The sequence below is a fragment of the Falco cherrug genome, chromosome 7 (genome assembly GCF_023634085.1).
Source record: "Falco cherrug isolate bFalChe1 chromosome 7, bFalChe1.pri, whole genome shotgun sequence".
In the NCBI taxonomy this organism is placed as follows: Eukaryota; Metazoa; Chordata; class Aves; order Falconiformes; family Falconidae; genus Falco; species Falco cherrug.
In genome coordinates this window covers 20,015,594-20,038,243 of record NC_073703.1, presented here as the reverse complement: position 1 = coordinate 20,038,243, position 22,650 = coordinate 20,015,594, and the positions used below count along the sequence as shown (strand labels likewise).

The 22,650-nt window shown below is 41.7% G+C and overlaps 2 protein-coding genes across 4 annotated transcripts; both read left to right on the top strand.

Moving 5' to 3' along the window:
* Positions 1-228: 228 nt before the first annotated feature.
* TARS3 (threonyl-tRNA synthetase 3) lies at positions 229-16,636 on the top strand. Of its 3 annotated transcripts, none has more exons than XM_055716609.1 (19): positions 229-498; positions 825-917; positions 1,689-1,879; positions 2,411-2,534; positions 3,662-3,783; positions 4,581-4,698; positions 5,333-5,397; positions 6,093-6,171; positions 7,376-7,522; positions 8,963-9,061; positions 9,386-9,552; positions 10,101-10,263; positions 11,183-11,320; positions 11,762-11,839; positions 11,937-12,037; positions 13,084-13,188; positions 13,974-14,046; positions 14,779-14,893; positions 15,015-16,636. In XM_055716609.1, the coding sequence occupies exons 1-19, from the start codon at positions 250-252 to the stop codon at positions 15,161-15,163; spliced, it is 2,376 nt and encodes a 791-aa protein (XP_055572584.1). In that variant the 5' UTR covers positions 229-249; the 3' UTR covers positions 15,164-16,636. The 3 variants fall into 3 exon arrangements, with proteins under 3 accessions (XP_055572584.1, XP_055572583.1, XP_055572585.1); XM_055716608.1 differs by having other exon boundaries at positions 759-917; XM_055716610.1 differs by lacking the exon at positions 14,779-14,893 and having other exon boundaries at positions 759-917.
* Positions 16,637-17,459: 823 nt separating this feature from the next.
* Positions 17,460-22,570, top strand: TM2D3 (TM2 domain containing 3). Its single transcript, XM_055717039.1, has 6 exons — positions 17,460-17,599; positions 18,561-18,659; positions 19,525-19,682; positions 20,244-20,418; positions 21,008-21,083; positions 22,220-22,570. Exons 1-6 carry the CDS (start codon positions 17,512-17,514, stop codon positions 22,383-22,385), a joined length of 762 nt encoding a protein of 253 aa, XP_055573014.1. The 5' UTR covers positions 17,460-17,511; the 3' UTR covers positions 22,386-22,570.
* The last annotated feature ends 80 nt before the right edge of the window (positions 22,571-22,650 follow it).

Genomic DNA, 22,650 nt, shown 5'->3' with positions numbered 1-22,650 from the left:
ACCGAATGGCCCCACCGGGATTTGCAGACCCAGCGACGCGGCTCCCGCCGCAGCCCCGCCGCTGCCAGCAGCCTGGGGGAGGCGGAGGGGCGCAGACCCGAGCGGCTGCGCATCGCCCCGGCGCGCGCCGGGGGTGCGCGACACCGGCCCGGCAGCAGCGACCCCAGGAGGGGCGGGGGCGGGGCGGGGGCGGGGCCGGGGCGCGTCCCGCCTCGGGGGGGCGGGGCGGCGCGGTGCCGCCTGGGGAAGATGGCGGCGGCCGCGGAGGCGGCGGCGCGGCGGGTGTGGCGGCAGGAGCAGGAGCTGCGCTGGCTGACGGCGGAGGTCGGCCGGCTGAAGGAGCAGGGGGCGCTGAGCAGCCCCGGGGGCGGCAGCCCCGAGCTGCAGCGGCTGCGGGCCGAGAACGAGAAGCTGCGCTACCGCCTCCTGCACCTGCGCCGCAGCCTGGCGGCCGAGCTGGGCCGGGCGGCGCCGGCGGAGTCCCCGGCTGGCGGGCAGGTAGCGCCCGGGGCGGGGGCAGCCCTCCCCGGGGGGGGGGGGGACGCGGGGCCGGCCCTCCCTGGGGTGGGGTGGGGTGGGGTGGGGACACAGGGGGCCGGCCCTCCGCGGGGTGGGGGTGGGGGGGACACGGGGGTCCGGCCCTCCGCGGGGTGGGGGTGGGGGGGGACACGGGGGTCCGGCCCTCCCCGGGGGGGGTTGGGGGGACACGGGGGGCCGGCCCTCCGCGGGGTGGGGGGGGACACACGGTTCCTGTCCAGCCCAGTGCCGGGTGCTGGGAGGAGGCCGGGGCGCAGGGCTGCGCTCCATGCGGTCCCTGCTTGCAGAAAGTCTCCAGCGCGAGTCTGGCGGTGGCGGTGAATCAGAATAAAGAGGAAAAGGAAGAAGCAAATGAAGCTGTGAACCGACATCGGGATGATGTAAGTAATAACAGGAGGGGGAGCAGTGTTTGGTAGGTGCAGACACAGTGCTGCAGAGTGAGGTACTCTGCTGCGTTCTGAAATCCAGAGTTTCGAAAGAAGGCTCGCGATAGCACACGTACAGAAAAATCATCGTGTAAGAGCTTCATCTTGCACGTAATTAGTCGGGCTACTTCTGCATTCCTAGATCTCTACTTTCTATGCAACGAACGGATCGCCCCGTTGTGAGGCACGGGTCAGGATGCAGCGGCCCCCAGAGAGCCGCGGTTTGGGCGCAGTTGGGCAGGGTGCGCGGCGGCTGGACGCGCGTACTGGCAGCGCTGGCTCCTGCGATAGGGCTCAGTAACGCGCCGTGCACTGAACTGATGGAACGTCCCACCAGCGCTCGTATCTGGGTGTGATGCGTTGGGTGGACTGACTGCAGCGGGGCTTGCTGGAGCGATTCAAACCTCCAGAATGTCAGCTAAGCGCAAATTCTGGGGCAGGGGTACGGGAAGAGGCTTTCCAAGGTCGGACTAACAAAGGCGTTCAGGCCTGGCTTGATGAAGGTTGGAAGACTGGAAAGCCGCTATGGGATAGTCAGCAAGTTAGATGGGACTGTCCTGTGCATAATTATTTACAAATGCTTTGCCACGTATTAGTGTAAATCCTTGTACAGTGAAATCTGGTCTTGGTTGGAACGTCTGGGGATGCACGAACACTTGCACACTGTGACTGCTTTTATCGTCTTTCTCGTACAAATACGTGTGTGTGTGGTGTCATTTGTTACAGCTGCAGTGTGGGCCAAGCTTCATAGAAGACAGACTGAAGCTTTACGAGGCTCTGAAAAAAGAGCATGATGCTTTGCTGGCTTACAGAGCGGCCAGCCAGAGCAAACCCATCAAAGTTACTCTGACGGATGGAAAGATGGCTGAAGGGGAATCTTGGAAAACCACGCCGTATCAGTTAGCTGTGGGAATTAGGTAACGTGCAGGCTCAAGGAGTTGTACTTAGTTAGTTACAGATTCATCACTGCAAGAGTACATTCCTCTCTTACCTTGTACGTAAAATACATACATCACGGTGAGTGGGTGGTGATTCTCAAGCTGGTTTATTTAGAAAGCATTGAAATTTCAGCTTAATGCAGAAGGAACAGCTGGGTGAGGTTACTGCTCTGAGTCGCGCTGGAGGTTCTGCGCTGGGGCATAATGGTTGCTTCCGATTAATAAACACAGCAATCAGTGAGGCTGCTGGGAATTCCTAGAGACATCCGAAGTTCTGTGAGTTACCAGGTAACAGCAGAAAGTGTTGATAAAAGCAGATGCTCAGTGCTGAAAACAGTTGAATGAAACTTTTGAGACCTTAAGGGTCTGTACCTTAAAAGTAGAAAAGTGTTGAGGATGACCGCAGAAAGAAAAGTTAAAGGTCTTTAGGTGCTATGACATGTGGGTGGGGCCTCACAGAGTTTAGGAGCCTAAATATTTTGGTCTCTTGTCACCGTTTGTGTGTTTCAGTCAAGTGTTGGCTTCAAATGCGGTCATTGCCAAAGTGAACGGTGAACTGTGGGACCTGGATCGTCCGCTGGAGGGAGATTGTACTCTGGAGCTGCTTATGTTTGATAATGAAGAAGCCAGAGCTGTGAGTAAACACTCACTGGTTTCTGCTTGATTAAAGGAACTAATGACGTGAAACTGATTGCAGCATTATGCTTTTAAAATCTTGAATTTAAAAAAAAAAATTAAAAAAAATCCCTGAAACTATTCAAGTAAATGTATTTGTCATGGTTCAACAAAGATACTAAGTTCCTATGATACAGAGGTGAATACAGTCTTGGTGTTCTTCCCGTCTCTTTTACATAAACCAGTTATTTATCACAGAAGATTGTACAGAATGTCCTGATTCATGTGCGATCTTGAAGTAGTTTGATGTCATCTAAGACGTGTTCTGTGGTTAGACTCTGTTTGAAGGTCAGGCACTGAAAGCAATAGTGAGGCTGGCTTACGCTTTCCTAAAAATTGGCCAATATCACATTTGAGTCACAAGTAACATCTACAACTCCTTGTACTGGCACTGTGTGTTAGAAACCTAAGTAGGCGTATCTTAGCCAATTAAACTATGAATATATTTAGTGACATACTCAGGATAATGGGATTCAGTTGTGAGCCTATGTTTAACTTTATGCACTAGAACTAGACTTCATTTTGTCAAAGAATTATTCGGGTGATTGAGCTTGTTTGAGGCATTTCAGGAGCCTGTAACGGCTTCACCCTGTAGCAGTGGCTATGAAGTGCTCCGATTTAATAGGGACTTACAACATAAGACTGGTATTGATGTGCTGGGCTGTTGATTAACAGGACTGTAAAGCACATTACCTGAGATGTCAGAGAGGGGAGTCAATGTACTGTATGTGAGCAATGGTAACTTGGCTGGCTGCATCGCTTTGGGTGCGGTTAGTACTGCACAGACCTTTAACTGACGGGAAACTAACTTGTAAATGAACAAGGTACAATAGGACTAAGGTGATGAAATCATGCAGAGGTATAATCACCTTTCAGACTGAAATACCACAGGGCTTTGTTGCTGTATCTGCCATTATAGTAAACATTTAGCGTACTTCAGAATAAGAACAGAAAATTGTTACACCTCTCACAGAATTTAAGGAACAATTCCAGTGTATTTCCCATCTGCAGATACACCTCTTTTAGTTTTTCTTTTTAGTTACACAATGCCAATGCCCTGTGACTTGCTCATCTCTTTATTTGCAGGTTTATTGGCATTCAAGTGCTCATATTCTTGGAGAGGCCATGGAAGGTTATTTTGGGGGCTGCTTATGCTATGGACCACCAATTGAGAACGGATTTTATTACGACATGTACATTGAAGATCGGTAAAATTTCAGCACTTCAATACTCTTACTGAATCTCAGTACTAGAATTATTTTTGTTCAGTCATGTTTCTGCATGTTAAAAGGAAAGTCGTATATCCAGTATGGTTTAAAACGGAGAGGTTAGTCTTCTGTGTATACGTAATACGTGTGTCTATTTAAATTCATGAGCAGTGTTGAGACACCTGCTCCGTAAGACTTGTGGCTGTTTAATGGTCTGTGAAAAAACGTGTAGTGTTGGGGTAAAACTCGCTGAAGTTCCTGGGAGATGTAGGCGACTGTTTCCTTGAAGAATCATGGGAGTTTGGTTTCAGAGTGCCATAGTCACTTGTAGAAATGGCACGTATGCATGTCAGTCCTATAGGTGTTTACTACTTCTCTAATCCTTGTGCACAGCCTTACAATTCTGTTTTTCCCTTGTTTATCTTTCTGTAGTCAGGGCGAATACTGAATCTGCATCAGCTGATAAACTACCTCTTGCAGCTGGGTTGAGCCTTTTTTTTTTTTTCCTTCCTTTTTTCTTAAATCATACATACTTTTGAGCTACAGATCTTCCAGACATTTAAATGTTTCTGGAAGACTGTTCTAGGAATGAGTGCAGTGGATTTATTCAGGGTGACACAGTCTGTGTTTCTGAGTATAGTGTCTGAAAGTACAGCTGACTCGAAGAAAGGACTGTGACCAATCACAAGAACGCAGTCCATGTTTTTCAGATTAGACCACTAGAAAGCGGTCACTTCAAAAATGGGAGTAATAAAATAATAAATTTGTATTCCTTTTGCCTGTGTCTTTTTGTTTAGAGGTGTATCTAGTAATGAATTCCCACTACTGGAAAACCGCTGTAAAAATATCATAAAAGAGAAGCAGGCTTTTGAAAGGCTGGAAGTCAAAAAGGAGATCCTGTTAGAGATGTTTAAGGTAAATCTTAGGAGTAGCTGTGATTCTGGTACCATGATTTTTGAAATGTAACTTACAAAATATTGCATGTCACTGACTCATCAGAATAGTATCCGTGTAATAAAACAAAGAAAAAGAATAGCATCTTTTCCCCCTCTCCATATCCCTCTCAAGTGTTCAGGATGTTTTCAGGCAGGAATAAAAGCAATTTTTTACTACACAAGAACACCTCAAGCTCAATGAGACGCCATAGAAATTCGCATACAAAATGCATACTTTCATTCTGGCTCACCTGAGAGACAAGCCAAAAAAGACTTTTGTCCTCCATTACTCTTTTTTTACACAGTGTGTATTACCAGCCTCAGTGTTGTATGTTTGAATTGCCTCTCAAAAATGCTTTGAGGTGTTTGGGTGATAATCACTATGCTTAACACAACCCCAAAGAAATTAAGATATTTTTGTCTCTTTGCCCTCTTGTTTTATAACTCTTCTGAAAGAATGTTGAACTTTTACATACATATATGTGATCATGTGATTTTTTTTTAGTTGTGTGTCTTTTACTGATGCATTTGCATTATTAATACATAATTTTAAAATACAATTGCATTAGCCATTTTATTGATATTTCTGACTTTTCATGTTCCCCCACACACAGTATAACAAGTTTAAGTGTCGTATCCTTAATGAGAAGGTGAACACACCAACTACCACAATATACAGGTAAAGAAAAATAAGGTAACAGGTATTATGAAATTCTACAGTTAGGTATATTACATTCAAACTGAGAGGAAAAGAAACTCCCCCCCCAGTTTCTGAATACTTGTGTGATTGGAACTTGATTTTGCAGTTAATATTGCTACTTATGTTAAGTCTGATCTTTTCTTTCTCTGCTGGGGCAGCTTAGGTCTCAGTTTGTGGACAAATGGCAAATCCACTTTTCACTCCTTCCTTCAAGTTTCAATAAACAGAGTAAAATAAGTTACTGCCCGTGACATTGAATGTTGGATAATGGGTAAAGCTAACTCTGAGCTCACTGTGGGGTGAGGAACATGTTTGTTCAGTTGCCAGAGATAAAACCAGTTAGTTGGAAGATGGCAAAACCTTTTTTTTTTCCTGTTTGATGTGCATAGTTTGAAGTTTCCTGGTCAACTTTAACAAAGTTTACATATGCAACTATATGTATTGCTGAGTGTGTTACGATGCTCTTATAAAGGAGCAAGTGTGCTATTTACTGGGTGAATATTCTGCTTCAGGTAGAAGGCACAATTATTTATAAGATTGCACTGAATTTGCCAAGTGTTGCATTTGGATACTTACTAGTGTGTTTGAACATGTTGAGCGTTAACGTGTATACCATTACTGAGTGTATTTAGAATGTTGTTGTGAAATAAATGCTTTTTTCTTTTGGTGTATAGATGTGGCCCACTGATTGATCTCTGCAGGGGTCCACATGTGAGACACACTGGAAAAATCAAGGCCCTTAAAATATTTAAGGTCAGTTTAAATGAACTGTGTGTTAAAACTTAACTAAGCTGCGGGTCAGTTGATTTATTTATGCATTTATTTGTCCTTAAGTGATTATGCTAGGGTCCTTTGTATTGTTTTCTTTGCTTACTTGAAAACAGTCCTTCATTTCTTTCCCAGCTCCCATTGTGCAAGTAGAACTACAGACTCTCATCATTCATCTACTTCCAAGGTTTACTGACCCTTGACCATCACAATAGTACTTCAGTGAAAGTGAACAGCATCTCTTTATCAGAGTACGAGTGCAGTAACATGCATGCTTAAGCTGTAATGAAGAGCACTGCAAAAATACTCAGGCTGGTAGTCACTAGATTAGCTGTGGAACTGATTATTCCGTGCACAGTAGAGAAGCGTGCTGCCTAAGCTTTTATGTGGCAGTAGTGTGCTAGGGTCTCCAGCCAGCACTGCACTCTGTAGTACAGATGTCCTAGCTGAAGCCTGCTAGCTGTCACATCTGGGGGGGGAGGGGGGGGGGTGCACTTGGTTCTGCAGCAAATGAACATCCAGGATACTCACTGGGTCAGAAAATAGTAATACCTTGTAAGATGGTATCTCTCACGTACAGGAGGTAAAGTGGACCCTGGTAGGTCTTCAGGTGCTGCTGTTGAAAAATGGCATTGCTCACAGGAAAGCCAGAGACAGCGTTTGCAGATGACTCTGGTTATGCAGTTGCTAATTTTGGTAAGCTTATTAGCCTGACCTTACTGGCACATTCATCATAGTTGCTTTAGCTGGCTTTGAGGCTGAAGTTTATGGAACTCTTGAGTTCCAGGGATTAGGTGTTACAGGGTCAAAACAGCTAGGATTGCACTGTGAGAGTGAGTGAGTTCCGCTTCGGCTTCCGTGTTTCACTGCTGCATTATGTTTTGAACATAAGAGCTGCTTTTTTTGAAGGTATAATGTAAGATGATAAAACATGCCGTGATGTGAGTTAAAACAAGGTGCCTAAGTAGAATAAAAGTATGGCTTGACGAGTCACTTCTGATTGTCTTCTGCATTGGTATGCTGACTAAAAGGCAGTGCAAGTATTGTGTTATTAGAAACAAATGCTGGGTGACTGCATAGAATTATTTTCCCAAGGAAAAAAATCATAACATTTGAATGCATTAGTGTTTATTCCTCCTTTCCCTGAGAATATATAGTATTATCTTAAAGTATGGGTTTTTTACATCAGAACTCCTCTACGTATTGGGAAGGAAAAACTGACATGGAAACTCTGCAGAGAATATATGGAATATCTTTTCCTGATAACAAAATGATGAAGGAATGGGAAAAATTCCAGGAAGAAGCCAGAAACCGGGACCATAGGAAAATTGGAAAGGTACACTATTTCATGGTCTACTTCTCTTTTATGCATCTGAAGTAGAACTAATTCTCCTTCATGGTTTGGGGTTCTTTTTCCATTTTTTTAACTGAATGGGAGCCTGTTCTATGAACTTCTTTGTGTCAGTTACATTTTAAGATTCTAATTTTACAAACTCAACTTGTCACTTGGATACAAATGTTAGGAGGAAGTAATGAGGCTGTCCCTCTGTTCAGGGAAGAATATCTTAAACCTTTTAATGTTGTCTTTTCAGAAACTACCTAAAACACTGTATCTTTCATAGAAGAGAGAAATTACTTGAGACTGTATAAATAATATGGTTTGGTCATTTTTTATAGGCATAAATAATATAGTAGTTAGGTGTATGTACATGTGGTACTTCAGCAGTTGTGAATATTGTTCATATATTTCTTGACCAGATTTAAATGACGAGATGTAACCCTAAATTGAGTGTAAATCAGAAGACACTGGATTGACGCAGACAAGGACTGTGACCCAATATTGATCACGTTGGCATGCGGTCCCCTAATTGTGTCACCTTTGCTATAGTTTTGTAGAGAAGGTGGAGATACAGGGAGGGTATTTGAGGGAAGGTAAGAAGCTTTGTGGATATTTAAAGGTACCATGGGTAGTGCAGGTGAAAGCAGGGAGACATTTGTTTGAAAAACTTGTGTAACTGAAGGTCAGCATTGTTGGCCAAGAGGACGCAGGCATGAACCTCTCTGCTTACTGGCAGACATGAAAGAAGAGACTGTGAAGGGCCTTCATAAGAAAAGATAATGACTGAGGGTGACTCAGAGGAGGAAGATGCCGATGAGGAATTTATAGAAAACAGTGACAAAGGGAAGAAGTAGAAAAATTATCTTCACAGAAGTGCTCATGCTTATTTCTGTTAACTCATTAAGACTTGAATATTTGTATAGTATTTGTTTGATTACTTACATGACTTTTCAAAAAAACAAATTATCTAGTATCGATCAAACAACTTGCCTAGCGTTTATGCGTCTAATATCTGTGATACGGAAGAGGCTAAAGTTCTCCAAAGATGTGTCAGAGCCACACCGCTGAGCTTCTGTTTTTCAGACAGAATTCCAAAAAAGAATGACTGGCTCACAAGCTTCAGCCATCAACCCTCAGATGTGATGGGTTAATTGCTTTGGTTGCTAAAGGTTAGATTGGTTAAGGTTTCAGGATTTTGAGGAAGTGTGTATTTATGTAGTCACAGAGTCAAGTGGAATTTCTGTGTTAATACAAACTTGTAAGAGTAAGAACTACAGATGAATTAACTACTGTTGCTGAGGACTTGTAGGCTTCTGGAAATCATCTTGTTGCTGTAATAATTTGGTTTTGTGAGCAGATGTCAACACGTGTGAAGTAGTCATGTTCTGCAGTTCCATCTGCACTGGTGTTACAGCATTCTGTTTTTAATTTATCTAGGAGCAAGAACTCTTCTTCTTTCATGATTTGAGTCCTGGAAGCTGTTTTTTCCTCCCTAGAGGTGCCTTTCTTTATAACACACTCATGGATTTCATACGAGTGAGTATAGATACTAATGTAACTCCTAACAACCTTAATATCCATCATTGATCTTAAGTGATAGGTCATTCACAGCACTGAGCTATCCACAGAAAGAGATGCATCTATGTATGTAAACACATACCAGATTTTCACTATGGTTATACAGATCTACCCTCTTTGATAACAGGGCAGAGTAAAGCATTGACCTGTGCTTTTTCCCATTGTGCAAAACCCACATGTGCAGCAGTCCTTTAGTCTCCCAGTAAATCACCATCATAAGAACACAAGCTTTTGCTTGTCAAAAGCTCTGTCACCTTTTAAATGTTGATTTTTGTTTTATAGGAGGAATATCACAGACGTAATTTTACTGAAGTTGTATCTCCAAACATCTTCAACAGTAAACTCTGGGAAGCTTCAGGACACTGGCAGCACTACAGTGAAAATATGTTCTCTTTCGAGATCGAGAAGGAAACCTTTGCTCTGAAACCGATGAATTGTCCAGGACATTGGTGGGTAGTCTCACCTGAAAAACTTCTTATTTTGCTATATTTACCCTTTGTGGGGCTGAGAGGAAATAAATGAAGTGTTAATACATGTTATCATGTATGTTTACAATAGACTACTAAGCAACTAGTGTGTCCAGAGAGCTTCCCTGACACTGTCCCAAAGCCAACCAAATGCAGTTCTTACAGGATGATCTTTCAGTGAGCCTGCACTAAGTGAGCTAGGTTTGTGCATGCTAATACTATTCTGTACCAAGAGTAAATACAAATTATGTTGGCTAGAGATTGGCATCAGATGTGATGTTCCAAAAGAAGGTCCAGATGAGCCAGTCTTAATTGTTAACTGTCAGTGTTTCTTCTAAGTGGTCTTCAGCAATGTGTTCTGATTGCTGCTGCACTTATTCTGTTTGCCTGCCTTTTAGTATGCAGACAACCTGAATGAATAAATACTTTAAAATTTGGTTACTGTCTGTATTGATCTTGTTTTAGTTTCTGTGTTGTCTTAAATTTTCTGTAAGAAGGATAAAAGGAACGTTCTTTCATGTTCCTTCTAGCTTGATGTTTGCCCATCGTCCACGATCCTGGAGGGAAATGCCTCTTAGACTTGCAGATTTTGGAGTCCTTCACCGAAATGAACTCTCTGGGACTTTAAGTGGTTTGACTCGTGTAAGGCGCTTCCAACAAGATGATGCTCACATCTTTTGCACAATAGAACAGGTAAAACAAACAAGCACACCCACCCCAAAACAACAACAAAAAAATGCCAAAAAATTAAAAAAACCCACCTTCCCCACACCCTCCTCCCACCAGTCAACCAAAAAAGGGCCCTTTCCCAGTGCAAATCAACATCAAACAAGAAAAAAATCCCCCAAATGTTTCCACTCTAGCTTCTTCTATTGCATTGCTTTGTAGCATAATGCTGCTTTTGATGGGGATTTTTGATAGGTTTAGGTACTTCCTTCTTACTCATCTGATATTGCTTATTTCTTAACCTGCAATATTGCTGAAGTCAATAGGCTGTGGAACTTAGCGTCTCTGATACAAGTACCTCAGCTAGCAATGCCATAATTTGTATTACTACTTCCTCTCTTTGAAATTGATGTGTCTCTTATACCAAAAGAAGAAAACAATCTTACTTGAGGGACATTATTGATTGTGCATTATGTAATATTACCTGTATAGTTTTTCCCTTTAGAAAAATACATTGGGCAACTAAATCCCAAAGATAAAATCTTTTGCATTTCCCCCTGCAAAGAAAAAAGTTGTTGACCCCATTTTTTTTTCCATAGTAATGCTGAATTAACACTTCTACTTTGTCAGTCATGCCACAGATTTTAGGGGAGGTGTATGAATAAACTGATGTACTCTTGTCAATTCTGACTCATGCAATTTGGCTCCAGAAGCCCAGGCTTAACAAGAACATTACTCTTCCCTCCATGCTTTGAAGCCAAAACACCTCAGTTCTCTTTTCACCCGCTATGTAGATTTGGCTTTGGAGGATGTAATTTTCATGTGATTTTTTTTTTTTTTTGCTTGTTTTTATTTAATGGACTCGTTCTGGTTATGATGAATTCAGTAATTGATGATGAATTACATTTTTAGGTAAGGAAATTTTAACTAACATATTTTGTTTAAGATTGAAGAAGAAATGAAGGGCTGTCTTGATTTCTTGAAGTCAGTGTATGCTGTCTTTGGTTTTACCTTTCAACTACATCTTTCTACAAGACCAGAAAATTACCTAGGAGAGTTAGAGGTCTGGGATCATGCAGAAAAGGTAATCCATTTAAAAGCAAACAAACAAACAAAACCCTTAATACTTGTATTTGCAGAGGTGCATATTTAATCAAGTTCTTTCATGTTGAATAGTGAAACTGCTTAAATCAGATGCTAAATGTTGTCCTTAATGGAAATGTTTGTTGGAAAATGTCACAATAAATGTGAAGTTTCTATATAAACCAAGAACTTTCTGATTCTTACTTAGCTCCTTATCTTGAACTGATTTGATTTTTATTAATCTTTTTTTCTGATGAATCACCACATTTGTACAAGGAACTACTCTTATTTCAAGATTTATTATAAATGACTAAATGGTTGAATAGTAGGAGTCAAGCTGTCTCTTGACTCCATTTGTATTTCAAAGAGAAATGCTTTAACTTACAGTAATGAAAGGCCCTGCTATACCTTTGTTTAATTATTCTCTCATTTTTATGATTAGCAACTTGAAAACAGCTTGAATGACTTTGGAGAGCAGTGGAATTTGAATCCAGGAGATGGAGCGTTTTATGGCCCTAAGGTTAGTGAATCAGCATTTTCATACAACTTTGGAATGGATGAGCACATAGACATTATGGAGGCAAACTATATTTAGTAACTGTTATTTTGCTTCACAGATTGATATTAAAATTAAAGATGCTATTGGCAGGTACCATCAGTGTGCTACTATCCAACTTGACTTCCAGCTACCCATTCGATTTAATCTTACATATGTTGGGTGAGTGGCTAAGCTAAATACCTTCCCCTTTAAATTAAATACTTTTTTAAAAATGATTGCTTTTTTATCTGTAATTCCCATTAAACTGAGATGTATTAATGCTCTTTTGCTCACTTAACAAACAATTAGCCTGTATATCAGGAGCCTGGTTAGGAGGGGGAACATCCCTGGTGGGCAGAGGCCTGAGTCATGAACTTGAAGATACTTCTTCAGTGTAATGATAGGTTACTTTAATTGGAAGTGCTGCTGATTGCAGGAAAATTTCATCATCTATCTCGCCTGCCAGTTCTGAAAACAACTGGTCATATATAATGCTAAAGAAAACTCAATTTTCACTTAGCGTAGTCACTGTGTCTCCTTTGAAGACGTTGCATACAAATTCAGACGTGGCTTAAGAAGCTAGCATGTTTGTAGCAAGTACTTCACATCCTTTTTCTCAGATGAAGTTAGTGAACTTTGAACATAAACCAAACGCGAACAGTTTTTAGTGAAAATCTCATTTTGGCTTCCAGCTAGCAAGAGGGATATTTATCCACTGAGTGAATTGGTCTTGTTCTATGGTAGATGTCATAGATATCTTTGGCAGGTGATAATACTGTTACGAGCAGCAGCTGGCTTATTTTTAAATCACAGGATTATAATTTAAGAAAAGAAATTAACAGTAAGGGCAGGTAAGGTCCTGTGCAACAAAATAAAAGCAAGACATAGCAGAAAAGAGAGCAAGGAAGAACACAGAATAGTAAGATGCACAGAAGTGAAGCAGAGTCAGTTGAGTATTGTTTCAAACTGAGGCGTTTGTCCCTGTGCCACTAGCTACAGGCATTATTATTTTAAGTCACTCTGATAATTCAGTATTCTTTTAAAAGCCCAGTTTACTTCTATTTTCAATAAATCAGTAGGTTTTGCCCACGTATAAATAACTGAATTTTGTATTTCCGTGAAAAGTAGAATCAAAAATATAAGTAGGATTATCTGTGTGTAAGCTAAGAGAATTTTCTTTTTCTTTTCTTTTTTTTTTTTTTTTAATTTTACTTACCCTTTTTCAGTAAGGATGGCGATGATAAGAAAAGGCCAGTGATTATTCACAGGGCTATCTTGGGATCTGTGGAGAGAATGATAGCTATTCTAGCAGAAAATTACGGAGGAAAATGGTATGTGGCAAACGTAGTTCTAAGAAATGTTGATAACAGACAATGCATATTCTCCCTAATGTCCCTTATAATGCAAAATAATATCCCTAGAATTTGCTCAAAATTAGTAGGTAAGACTACAAGAAAAGAAATCTGATTTTATGGTCTCAATTGTATGATATTCTTTTATTAATAGTTCATTATTAGAAATTAAATTTAATGAGATTGCAGGGGAAATTATAGCAGAAATAATATAGCAGAAATAAGAGTTGTAATTGAATGTATATGTGCTGCATTATTGGGTTTTTTCTTAAAAATCATGCTTTTTATATTGGGAAGATGTTAGACATATCTAGAGCAATTATTTATAAAGACATAAAGTAGCCCTAATGTGACTTTTTTTTTTTCTTTTCACTTGTAAAATACATTGTTTCATCTCAAATAAGTGCTGAAGATATTTCTTCATTAATGTATTTAAAGTATTAAGGAAGAGTTAATTCTTACCTTCAGCCACTGTCCGTCTTGCACGATAATATATTATAAATAAAAGTGAAAATTATGTGGAAAAAATAAAATTCTGTTTAAAATTGTGTAGTCAGAAAGTGAACAAAAGATCAAAGCTCTGTGTATGTGATTTTACTGGAATCAATGTTTGCTATTTTATGTGAATATAAAATACTACCCAACATCTTTAGCTAACAAATATTTTTATGAAGTAAAGAAACTTATTGAGGAACATGAGTATGGATATGAATGCAAATGTAAAATGCACGTTTATTTCATGTTTTTCTCGTCCTGCTTGCCAGGCCGTTCTGGCTGTCTCCACGGCAGGTCATGGTTGTGCCTGTGGGACCTACTTGTGAGGAGTATGCCCAGCAGGTGAGAGCAGAGCCTTCCTTTTTATAGTAGCAAGCAATTTTAACAGCTCCTGAAGGAAGTACTTGTCCTAGAACAAAGGATGAATGCTTTAATAATTTTAGAGACATACCTGGGGTGGAGAAGTAAATTTTTCTGTGTAGTCTAAAATTTCTATAAGCCTGAGAAAGGGATATGTAACTAAGTGTTTTAGGTTCTGTTATGTACATACTTCACTAATTATTAAAGGAAAAATCGTCCTGGATGACAAACCTTATATAATAATGTTTCATTACAGAATTACCTGCTTAAAGTAGGGGCAGAGCCGGTTCCTTCCATTCCCCAGCATGTATATTCTTGACTACATTACATTTGACCATGGTTGTTTTTACCCCTCTGCCCTGCTTTTCTTTTAATACAAGCATAAAGTGCTTTTGTCCCTTTGCCTCTTTCTCCTTTCTCTGACTGAGGAAACATTTTTGACATTCAGCAGCGTAGCTGTCTGAGGAGATCAGCAAATACTTGATACAGATGTTACCTTATTTTGTCTTCCAGCTGGAGCCCTGCTAGGCCCTTAAGTGTGTGTGTAGCTTTCTTCAAATAACTTCATTGACGTTCCTTAGAATGATTCACAAGAGCAAAATTGTGCATGTACATGAGTTAATTATTGGAAGAGATCAGGGATTACAGCATGTAAAATTTGTTGTTTAATATATACTGTAATATTAAGCAAGAGTGTTTTGGTTTTCTTTTTAGGTTTGCAGAGAATTTTTTGAAGCAGGATTTATGTCAGATGTGGATCTAGATCATAGTTGCACATTAAACAAGAAAATTAGGAATGCACAGCTGGCCCAGTATAACTTTATCTTAGGTAATAGCAGCATCACATTTCTGAATATCATTTAAGTTTTAATGTTGGCATAGAGTTTGTCTAGACCCTAATTTTGTGATGTAGGTAGTCAGTTTAATATTGTGTGTGATATGCCTTGCAGTGGTTGGAGAAAAAGAGAAAGCAAATAACGCTGTCAACGTGCGAACAAGAGACAACAAGGTTCACGGAGAGATTTCGGTATCTTCTGCTATTGAAAAACTCAAGGAACTTAAGAGTTCACATACTCCAAATGCAGAGGAAGAATTCTGATGTTGCAGTCCAGAAAAAAATTTACTAGCTGCCCATGCAAAAATGGTGTTTCTTTCCTTCTGTGCAGCACTGATGCTCATCTGAGAGAATTTTCAGTTAATGGGTATGCAAAATAAGCAATGTAGCAATGTTGGTGCTCCAGAAATAGCATGAGAAGATGGATGCAACAGCCAACTCCTTTGGCAGCCCCACAGGATTCCAATCTGGGAGAGTTGCAGAATGCTTAGTTCTAAAGTCCTACACCTCTGCTAAAATATGTTGGTTTTGCTGTGGAAATAAATTAGAGCTGCACAAAGTCAAGGAACAGGAGGTTGGGAAGGGTACTGGCAGCTGCTGCTGCAATTGCTGAGCTACCTCAGTCACATAGCAGTTGCAGAGCTGATGTGACTTGGAATCCAAAGCTTGGCAGTTTGTAGGTGCATCAGGAGCATTTTGGTTTAGTTTTTTTTCTAATGCCAGATTATGTAAAAAATTTTTGTTTCGTTTGGGGGGTGGAGGATGGGAATAGCTTGATGCTTTTTAAACTTATGCTCACAGGCTACGAATACATTGGTGTCTTTGTTGGAAATCTCAGTGAAACAAGGCACTGACTGAGCTGGTGTGATAACTGGTTGCTGTAAAGGTGACTGCCAAGAATGAAGTTGAATTACTCACCATATCTGTGTTTGGAAAGTGTTTTATTTTTTCCTGTGTCAACTGTTGATTTGGCTTTTTTCTAAAAATTTTGAGAAAAAGCTTCCATGTGTAATTTACTGCTGTATTTGCTTGGGGTACTGAGAATGCCAAAAAAGGTGCAGATGACAATCTTAATTTTAAAACACAGCATGTTGAAATTAAATTGGCCATATTTATCTGACTTAATGCTTACAAATTATTGTAAATTCACTGTTGCAGGCAATTGAATTGGATTATTTTGAGATTAATTTCTACCATGATTTTTTTAATTTTATATGCTGGTTTTTAGTCAAGGCTTAGATAGCATTAAAGATAATTGAGTAACGTATAAACTATGCAATTGTAGTTGTGATTTCAGTACCACTGAAATGAAGCAGAAAATACTATTTAGTGCTTAGATGTTACACGAACACAAAGCGAGTGTTTTACTTCTGCCTGACAGTTGTACAGACTTGTGTTGTCAGCCTTTTTTTGTTAGTTTGGTTTTGTGTATGTTTTTACAAACTGATTATCCCCCACTTCTAAAAGAAAAAAACACCCACCAAATAACAAAAAATGGAAGGAACAAGTGCTGGGAAAACCTTCTGTTCCACTTTACAGAATTAACAGGGGTGGTGGTGGGTGATTTTGATTTATATTTATGAATAATGTGTTTTATATATAAAATATATTTTTTATGGACTACAGCCTACATGACGCATGTGTGATGTATTCAGACTGCAGAATTAAAACCTTTGGGCTTTTTTTCAGTGAATTTCAAGGTTTTGCAAATAAAAGACTAACTTTTTAGCATACATCTATCTATGCTGTTGCCACTTAAGTTTCTGAATGACCTGCAGCAATGAGAGAGGTCATTGAGGATATAGATTTAAAAAATAATATAAATTACATTTGTGTACAGGGAGAAATACATAGAGATGGACAGACAGGCAAAGGAAGGACGGAGGTGAGAAAGCGGCGTCCGTGGTCGGTGGCCTGGGGAGGTGGACAACTGCGCGATGAGTGACACTGCAAAAGATTTACCAGAAGCGGCGTTGCGTTCCCTCAGTGCCCGAGCGGAGCTGCTGGCGAGCGGGAAGCGCCAGAGGCCGTCACGGGCTGACCGAACTAGTTTCTCCGTCTGGGCGGCCGGCCGGTGGTGGCGTCGCCTCCCTTCAGGAGTGTCCCCTCCTCATGGGTGTCCCTCACCTCCCTCAGCGTCTCCTTCCTCTTAGGGATCCCCCCTTGTCCTCAGCGGTGTCCTTCCCCTCAGGGGTCATCGTTGTCCCCTTCCCCTCAGGAGTCTCCTTGCTCCCAGCATCCCTTTCCTCTCAGGGGTCCCCCTTTCCCGCAGCGTTCCTTTCCCTCAGGGGTGTCCTTCCCTCAGGGGTCGTCCCCGTCCCTTCCCTCCATGTCCTCAGGTGTGTCCTTCCCCTCTGAGGCCACCTCCTTGTCCTCAGCGTCCCTTCCCCTAAAGGGTGTTCCCTTCCCCTCAGGGGTCCCCCATTTGCCCTCAAGGGTGTCCTTGCCTCAGGGCTCCCCCCATTGCCCTCAGCGTCTCTTCCCCTCAGGCGTTCTGTTCCCGCCTAGGGCTGCGGAGGGGCGGCCCCAGCGCGGGGCTGCGGCTCAGCCGGCGGCCCCGCCCCGCCCCGCCCGGCCGAGAGCGGCGGAGCCGGCAGGCGGCGGCAGGCAAGATGGCGGCGCTGGCGGGGCTGCGCGCCCTGCGGGGGCTCTGCGGCGCGGCGCTCTTTCTGGCCCAGCTCTACGTCTTCTCCGGGCGCGGTGAGCGTGGCCAGCGCCGCTCTGCCCGGGCTCCCCGAGGCCGAAACAGGGCGGGAGGTGGGGGGGGGGGGGCTGCAGCCCGCGGCGGCCCGGCCGCTCCGAGCCCCTGGCCGGGCGGGGGAGGCCCGGCGGCTCCTAGCGCCTCGCTGGCAGGTGGGGGCTGTTCCCCGGAGCGCCGGCAGCCGGTCGCCGGAGCGGGGGCCGAGCGCGGCCCTGGCGGGCCCGTCTTCTGAGCGGCCGAGCCGGGAGGTGACTGCGGCCTCGACTCGCTGGAGACGCTTCCCCGGCGGGGGGGAGGGAGCCGGGCGCCTCGGGCAGGGCTGCCCCCCCCCAGCGCTGCGGGGCTGCAGCCCGGCGCTGAGGTGCTGGAGCGAAAGGCGGGCTGGGCCCCGCGCGCCGCCCGTGCCTGGTCCTTAACGGCCTGCGAGCCCGGGGGCGGCGGGGCGGCTGCGGCGGGGCCCGTGCCCTGCCCCCGGGCAGGGCCCGCTGGCGCTCTGCGTGTGCCCGGGGCTCACGGGCGCGGCGGGGCCGCGGGGTTCCCGCAGAGACGAACGCGCAGCCGGTGCGCGAGCGCAGCCGCGGTCGCCAGCCAGTTCAGCTATTGCAGGTTTCCATCAAAGCGGTGGCTGCACCGCTGGATTAAATGGTTGCACACGCTTTCCGCTACTGAATAGAACCTGTTCTCTGAGCAGTGTTGTCATTCTCATCATTAAAACAAAAAAAAAAAAGGCTGAATTGAAATAATTTCTTGTCTAAAAGGAACTATTGAGTTGTAGTGCTCATTTTAATGTTGGACAGAAGCATCCTGCTATTTATAGATCAGGAAGACAGATTTTTCTATTTTTTTATTCTCATTTCATTTTGCACTTGTAATTCTGTATCAATGCATTGAATTTAAACTGTTTCTGAAGATGAATTTTAATCTAGAAATATCACTTTCTCTGCTGTTATTTTCTTGTAGCGGGATCTTTGATGACCACTAAGCATTCACAGCCGCAGTCTACATTTTCAAAAAGTCTAACTTCAACAAGTACAAATACTCCCTATTTTAAAGCAGCAGGTACAGTATTATGTTGTTTCTTTTGTTTTTCTTCTGAGGGCCTTGTTTTGCAGCATCTTGAGTTCAGTACTAAAGTTTTTGAATTATGTCTTAGGAACCTGTGCATGCTTTCACCATGGTAAAAGATATTACAGTGTGACACATTACAAAGTACTTTTCAATGACTGTAGCAATTAGTTTTGTTTACAAAATCAGAAAATTGGTCCACTTAAGATTTTACAACTAGAAAATTACTAGTTAAACTGCCACTGTGGTTCATGTGTTTTATAATGTCTCAGGATGGTGGAAGTTCTTGAAAAACTTCAGTGTTCTGCAATAACTTATTACTGTTCCCTGCCCAACATAAATACAGTTCTTGTAGCTCACTAAGGGGCGCATGAGGATTGGCTGAAACACTGTTCTTGCTAGTAGCTTAAGAGGTAATTCTGAACACATGCAAACAGCAAGTGGCTAAGATAGCTGTAAACTTAATTAGACCTGAACTAAAAGTAGCTTACGTGTCAACCTGCTTCTATACCTGCCTAAACTGATTATTTCTGCTGAGAAATACTGGCTGAGGCGGTGCTAATCCATGCTAAGATCTGTTCTGGTGTTGTACTGAATGGTGTTGCTGTGCTGTCCTGTATAGAACTTTTGTGAGATCCTTGCAGGGTACCCTACGATGTTGTGTAGCCCGCTTGACTAATGCAGTGGTTCCCAGAACACAAACTTGTAATGCTGTTCACTGTATAATAAGGAAATGCAGTGTCTTTGTGTGTGTGTGTTTGTATATATGTGTAAAGGAAAATGTGTATATATATACACTTTTGATTGTATAGCTTTTTTATTTGCTTTTGTAATTTTATTCACATATTTCACCTTTCAGAAAGTACAGAAATTCCATCTTATGTGACTAAATGTCCTAGCAATGGGCTTTGCAGTAGATTGCCGCCAGACTGTATGACATGTAACACTAACTATTCCTGTATATATGGGAAGCCAGCCACTTTTGATTGCAAAGTCAAGCCACACGTTCATTGTGTTGTAAGTAACCTGTTACTTCTAAACCTAAATTTGTCTTCTAATTAAAACATGATGTCATAAAATATAAAAATTTGATTTCCAGGTTCTTACATAGGCAGGCTTGCAGATCTGTGATACGTTTAATTGGTTCAGCTGCAGGCTGTTGCTGAAGAGGCGGACCTACCCTTCTCTGTTTTGCCTGTCTTGCACTGCATCTTTTTGCTATGCAGCAATGCAGTCGAGTTAAATCAAGTTGTTGATCTACCAAAACTGAACCATTCTGAGAGCAGGGAGGCTAAATATATGTTGGAGGTACAAACTGATCTTACAGGTGAGACTGAATGAGTCCTCCTTTTAGCAGTAGCCTTAGCTTGGAGGAAGCAGTAGTGTTAAACTGCACTTTAATAAGGCTTTGTCAGTTTTCTAATGTTGATTTTTCCATTTTACTAGACTACATAGAGGTCACTTAAGAGGGTAATTGTTAATTTGCCCAAAATGTCTACCTGTGGAATGCAATTGGATAAATGTACACCATGATTATTTTTTTATTTCTAGTGAGGTGATAACACTGTCCTTTTATAGGATCAGAATAACCATGAGCAGGAGAACTTTACAATTAACATGACATGCCAGTTTTGCTGGCAGCTTGCAACAACTGATTACGTATGTACAAATTCTACAAACTGCATGACGGTTTCTTGTCCGCGACAACGATACAACGCCACTTGCACAGTACGGGATCATATTCATTGTCTAGGTAAGGTGGGCAAAAAGAGATTATATAAAGATTTTTGTCTGAAGAATTTCTTAATGTTTTTTGTAATGGGTATATATGATGATTGTTCATGTCCATTGCAGTAACAATCTGCACCTTGATTAATCTATTGAATTTTTTATAATTACATTTTAATTTTAAGCATAATAGTGACATCTGACTGTAAACATTGGGTTTTAATACTCTTGTATACCTTCACATGAAAGAAAATAGTGGTTTTATTTTTGTCCACTTCTGTGAATTAAACTAATTTTGACACCACCAATGGAATCAATATAAAATGTCTTAGTAGGAAAATTAAAAGAATCCATGCTGGCTTCACCCAACTAGCTTAATTTTACCCCTGTTTGTTCAGTGACTTTTAATGTTTTCTGGTGTGGGACAAAGACTGATGGAACAGAGGACTGTGGAGTATATATGAGCTTTCGTATTGACAGTGTTTGCTTCGATTAGCAATCCATCCTTTTAGACTCTTGTTAGAGAAATACAGTATTTTCTTGATTGTAATTTTCTTTCTCACTGTGTGGCCTTTGTTTGTTACATTAAGGTTTGAATGTTTTCTAATGTTTAGGTAATCGTGTCTTTCCTAAGATGCTCTATTGCAACTGGACCGGAGGTTATAAGTGGTCTACTGCCTTGGCACTGAGGTACACCAGAACTGTTAGATAACGTCAAGCTAAAATAGATAATATTATTAGAAGTAGATGGCTTGTCTATAAAATCTTCAGTTTGTGTGGTTTCCTGCTTGGTATTTTTTAATGGAGTACTGAATAACCAATATTTCATATCGTCTAGCTTAGAATTTAGAGCCATAGGATGCCCAAAGATTTCATATGCAGTGATACTAGTGGTCTTCAGTAAACAGAGCTTGAAAGAAACCATTTCCACTATGTCTGCATTGAATGTACTTTCTTCAGAATACGTGCCAATGATTCTTAGGCTTCACAAAGATATCCAGTTCCTGAGCAGAGAGGACATGTTGGTTTTTATTCTGTATGGTGTCCAATGAGGTACAGATGCTCCAAAAAATCTGCGGATTTACGGGTGTTTTCTCCCTTTTTTAATATGTTTTAAACAATTAGAGCTGAATGTTGTCCAAATCACTTCTTGGCATCTGAAATGAATGCAGCTGTTCGTAAATTCAATAGATGTCACTGAGCTTGCTGTAATTGGTACACAGTTGTTACGGCTTCCTTCTCAACTGTAACAGCTAGAAATGCCTTAAGATGAAGTTTCTTGCACTTTAAATTATTAGGGAAGAGATCGGTTCAGTAGTATTGAAAGAAGCTATTTAGGTTATTCTTGTAATATTAAGCCATTAGAGCACCACAATAGCAATTTGAAAGTTAACTGTAGTTCTGGTGGTGAAGACCTTTGTCAAAATTTAATATTTCAAAAGTGCTTAATGTGATAAGTTGGGCAGTGAGAGTGTCTGTTACTAGAGCCAAAGGTTGTTTGGGGTTTTTTTAGTATCTTCTAGCTTTGAAAAGTGAAGATAAGTTTATAAATCTGAGAGATTAAGGTTTTATTGTTTGTTGTGAATGAAAAACTTTCATGTCTCTGAATAGTATTAATTAGCTAAGAAATAGCATGCTACTTAATCAGAAGCTTTCTCATTTAATAATCCAGTCAGCTCTTTTTGTACAAGAAATGTGTAGTTTATCGAATGACGTAGAGCAAAACTATTGTCAAGTTGTAGGTACGTCAGAAAGAAGTGTGTATGGATACCCAAACTAAGTTCCTCTAAAAATAATTACAACAAATCATGTTTTTATTCTTACAGCATCACCCTTGGTGGATTTGGAGCTGATCGTTTCTATTTGGGCCAGTGGCGGGAAGGTCTGGGAAAACTCTTCAGCTTTGGTGGACTTGGAATATGGACACTAATTGATGTGCTACTAATCGGTGTTGGCTATGTGGGACCTGCAGATGGTTCTCTGTATATTTAAATGTGGGTACAACGTGTTTCAGAGAGGAGTAAGTGCTTGGCAAGGGCTCTAAAAAGAATGTAGAGATTTGCACCTTTAAGGTAGAATGATGAACAACTGTTCTTGCTGTGTGCATACATTTTAATGTACAGTATCTGTACTTAGTTTGCCTTTAACTAAGGTAAAATAAAAGAGTGGATCACTGATGAAGTTGAAATTCCCTTCCTTTCTTCTATGACATGCTATTTTTCTATGAAAAATGTTGAACAGTGCTTGAAGGTAGATG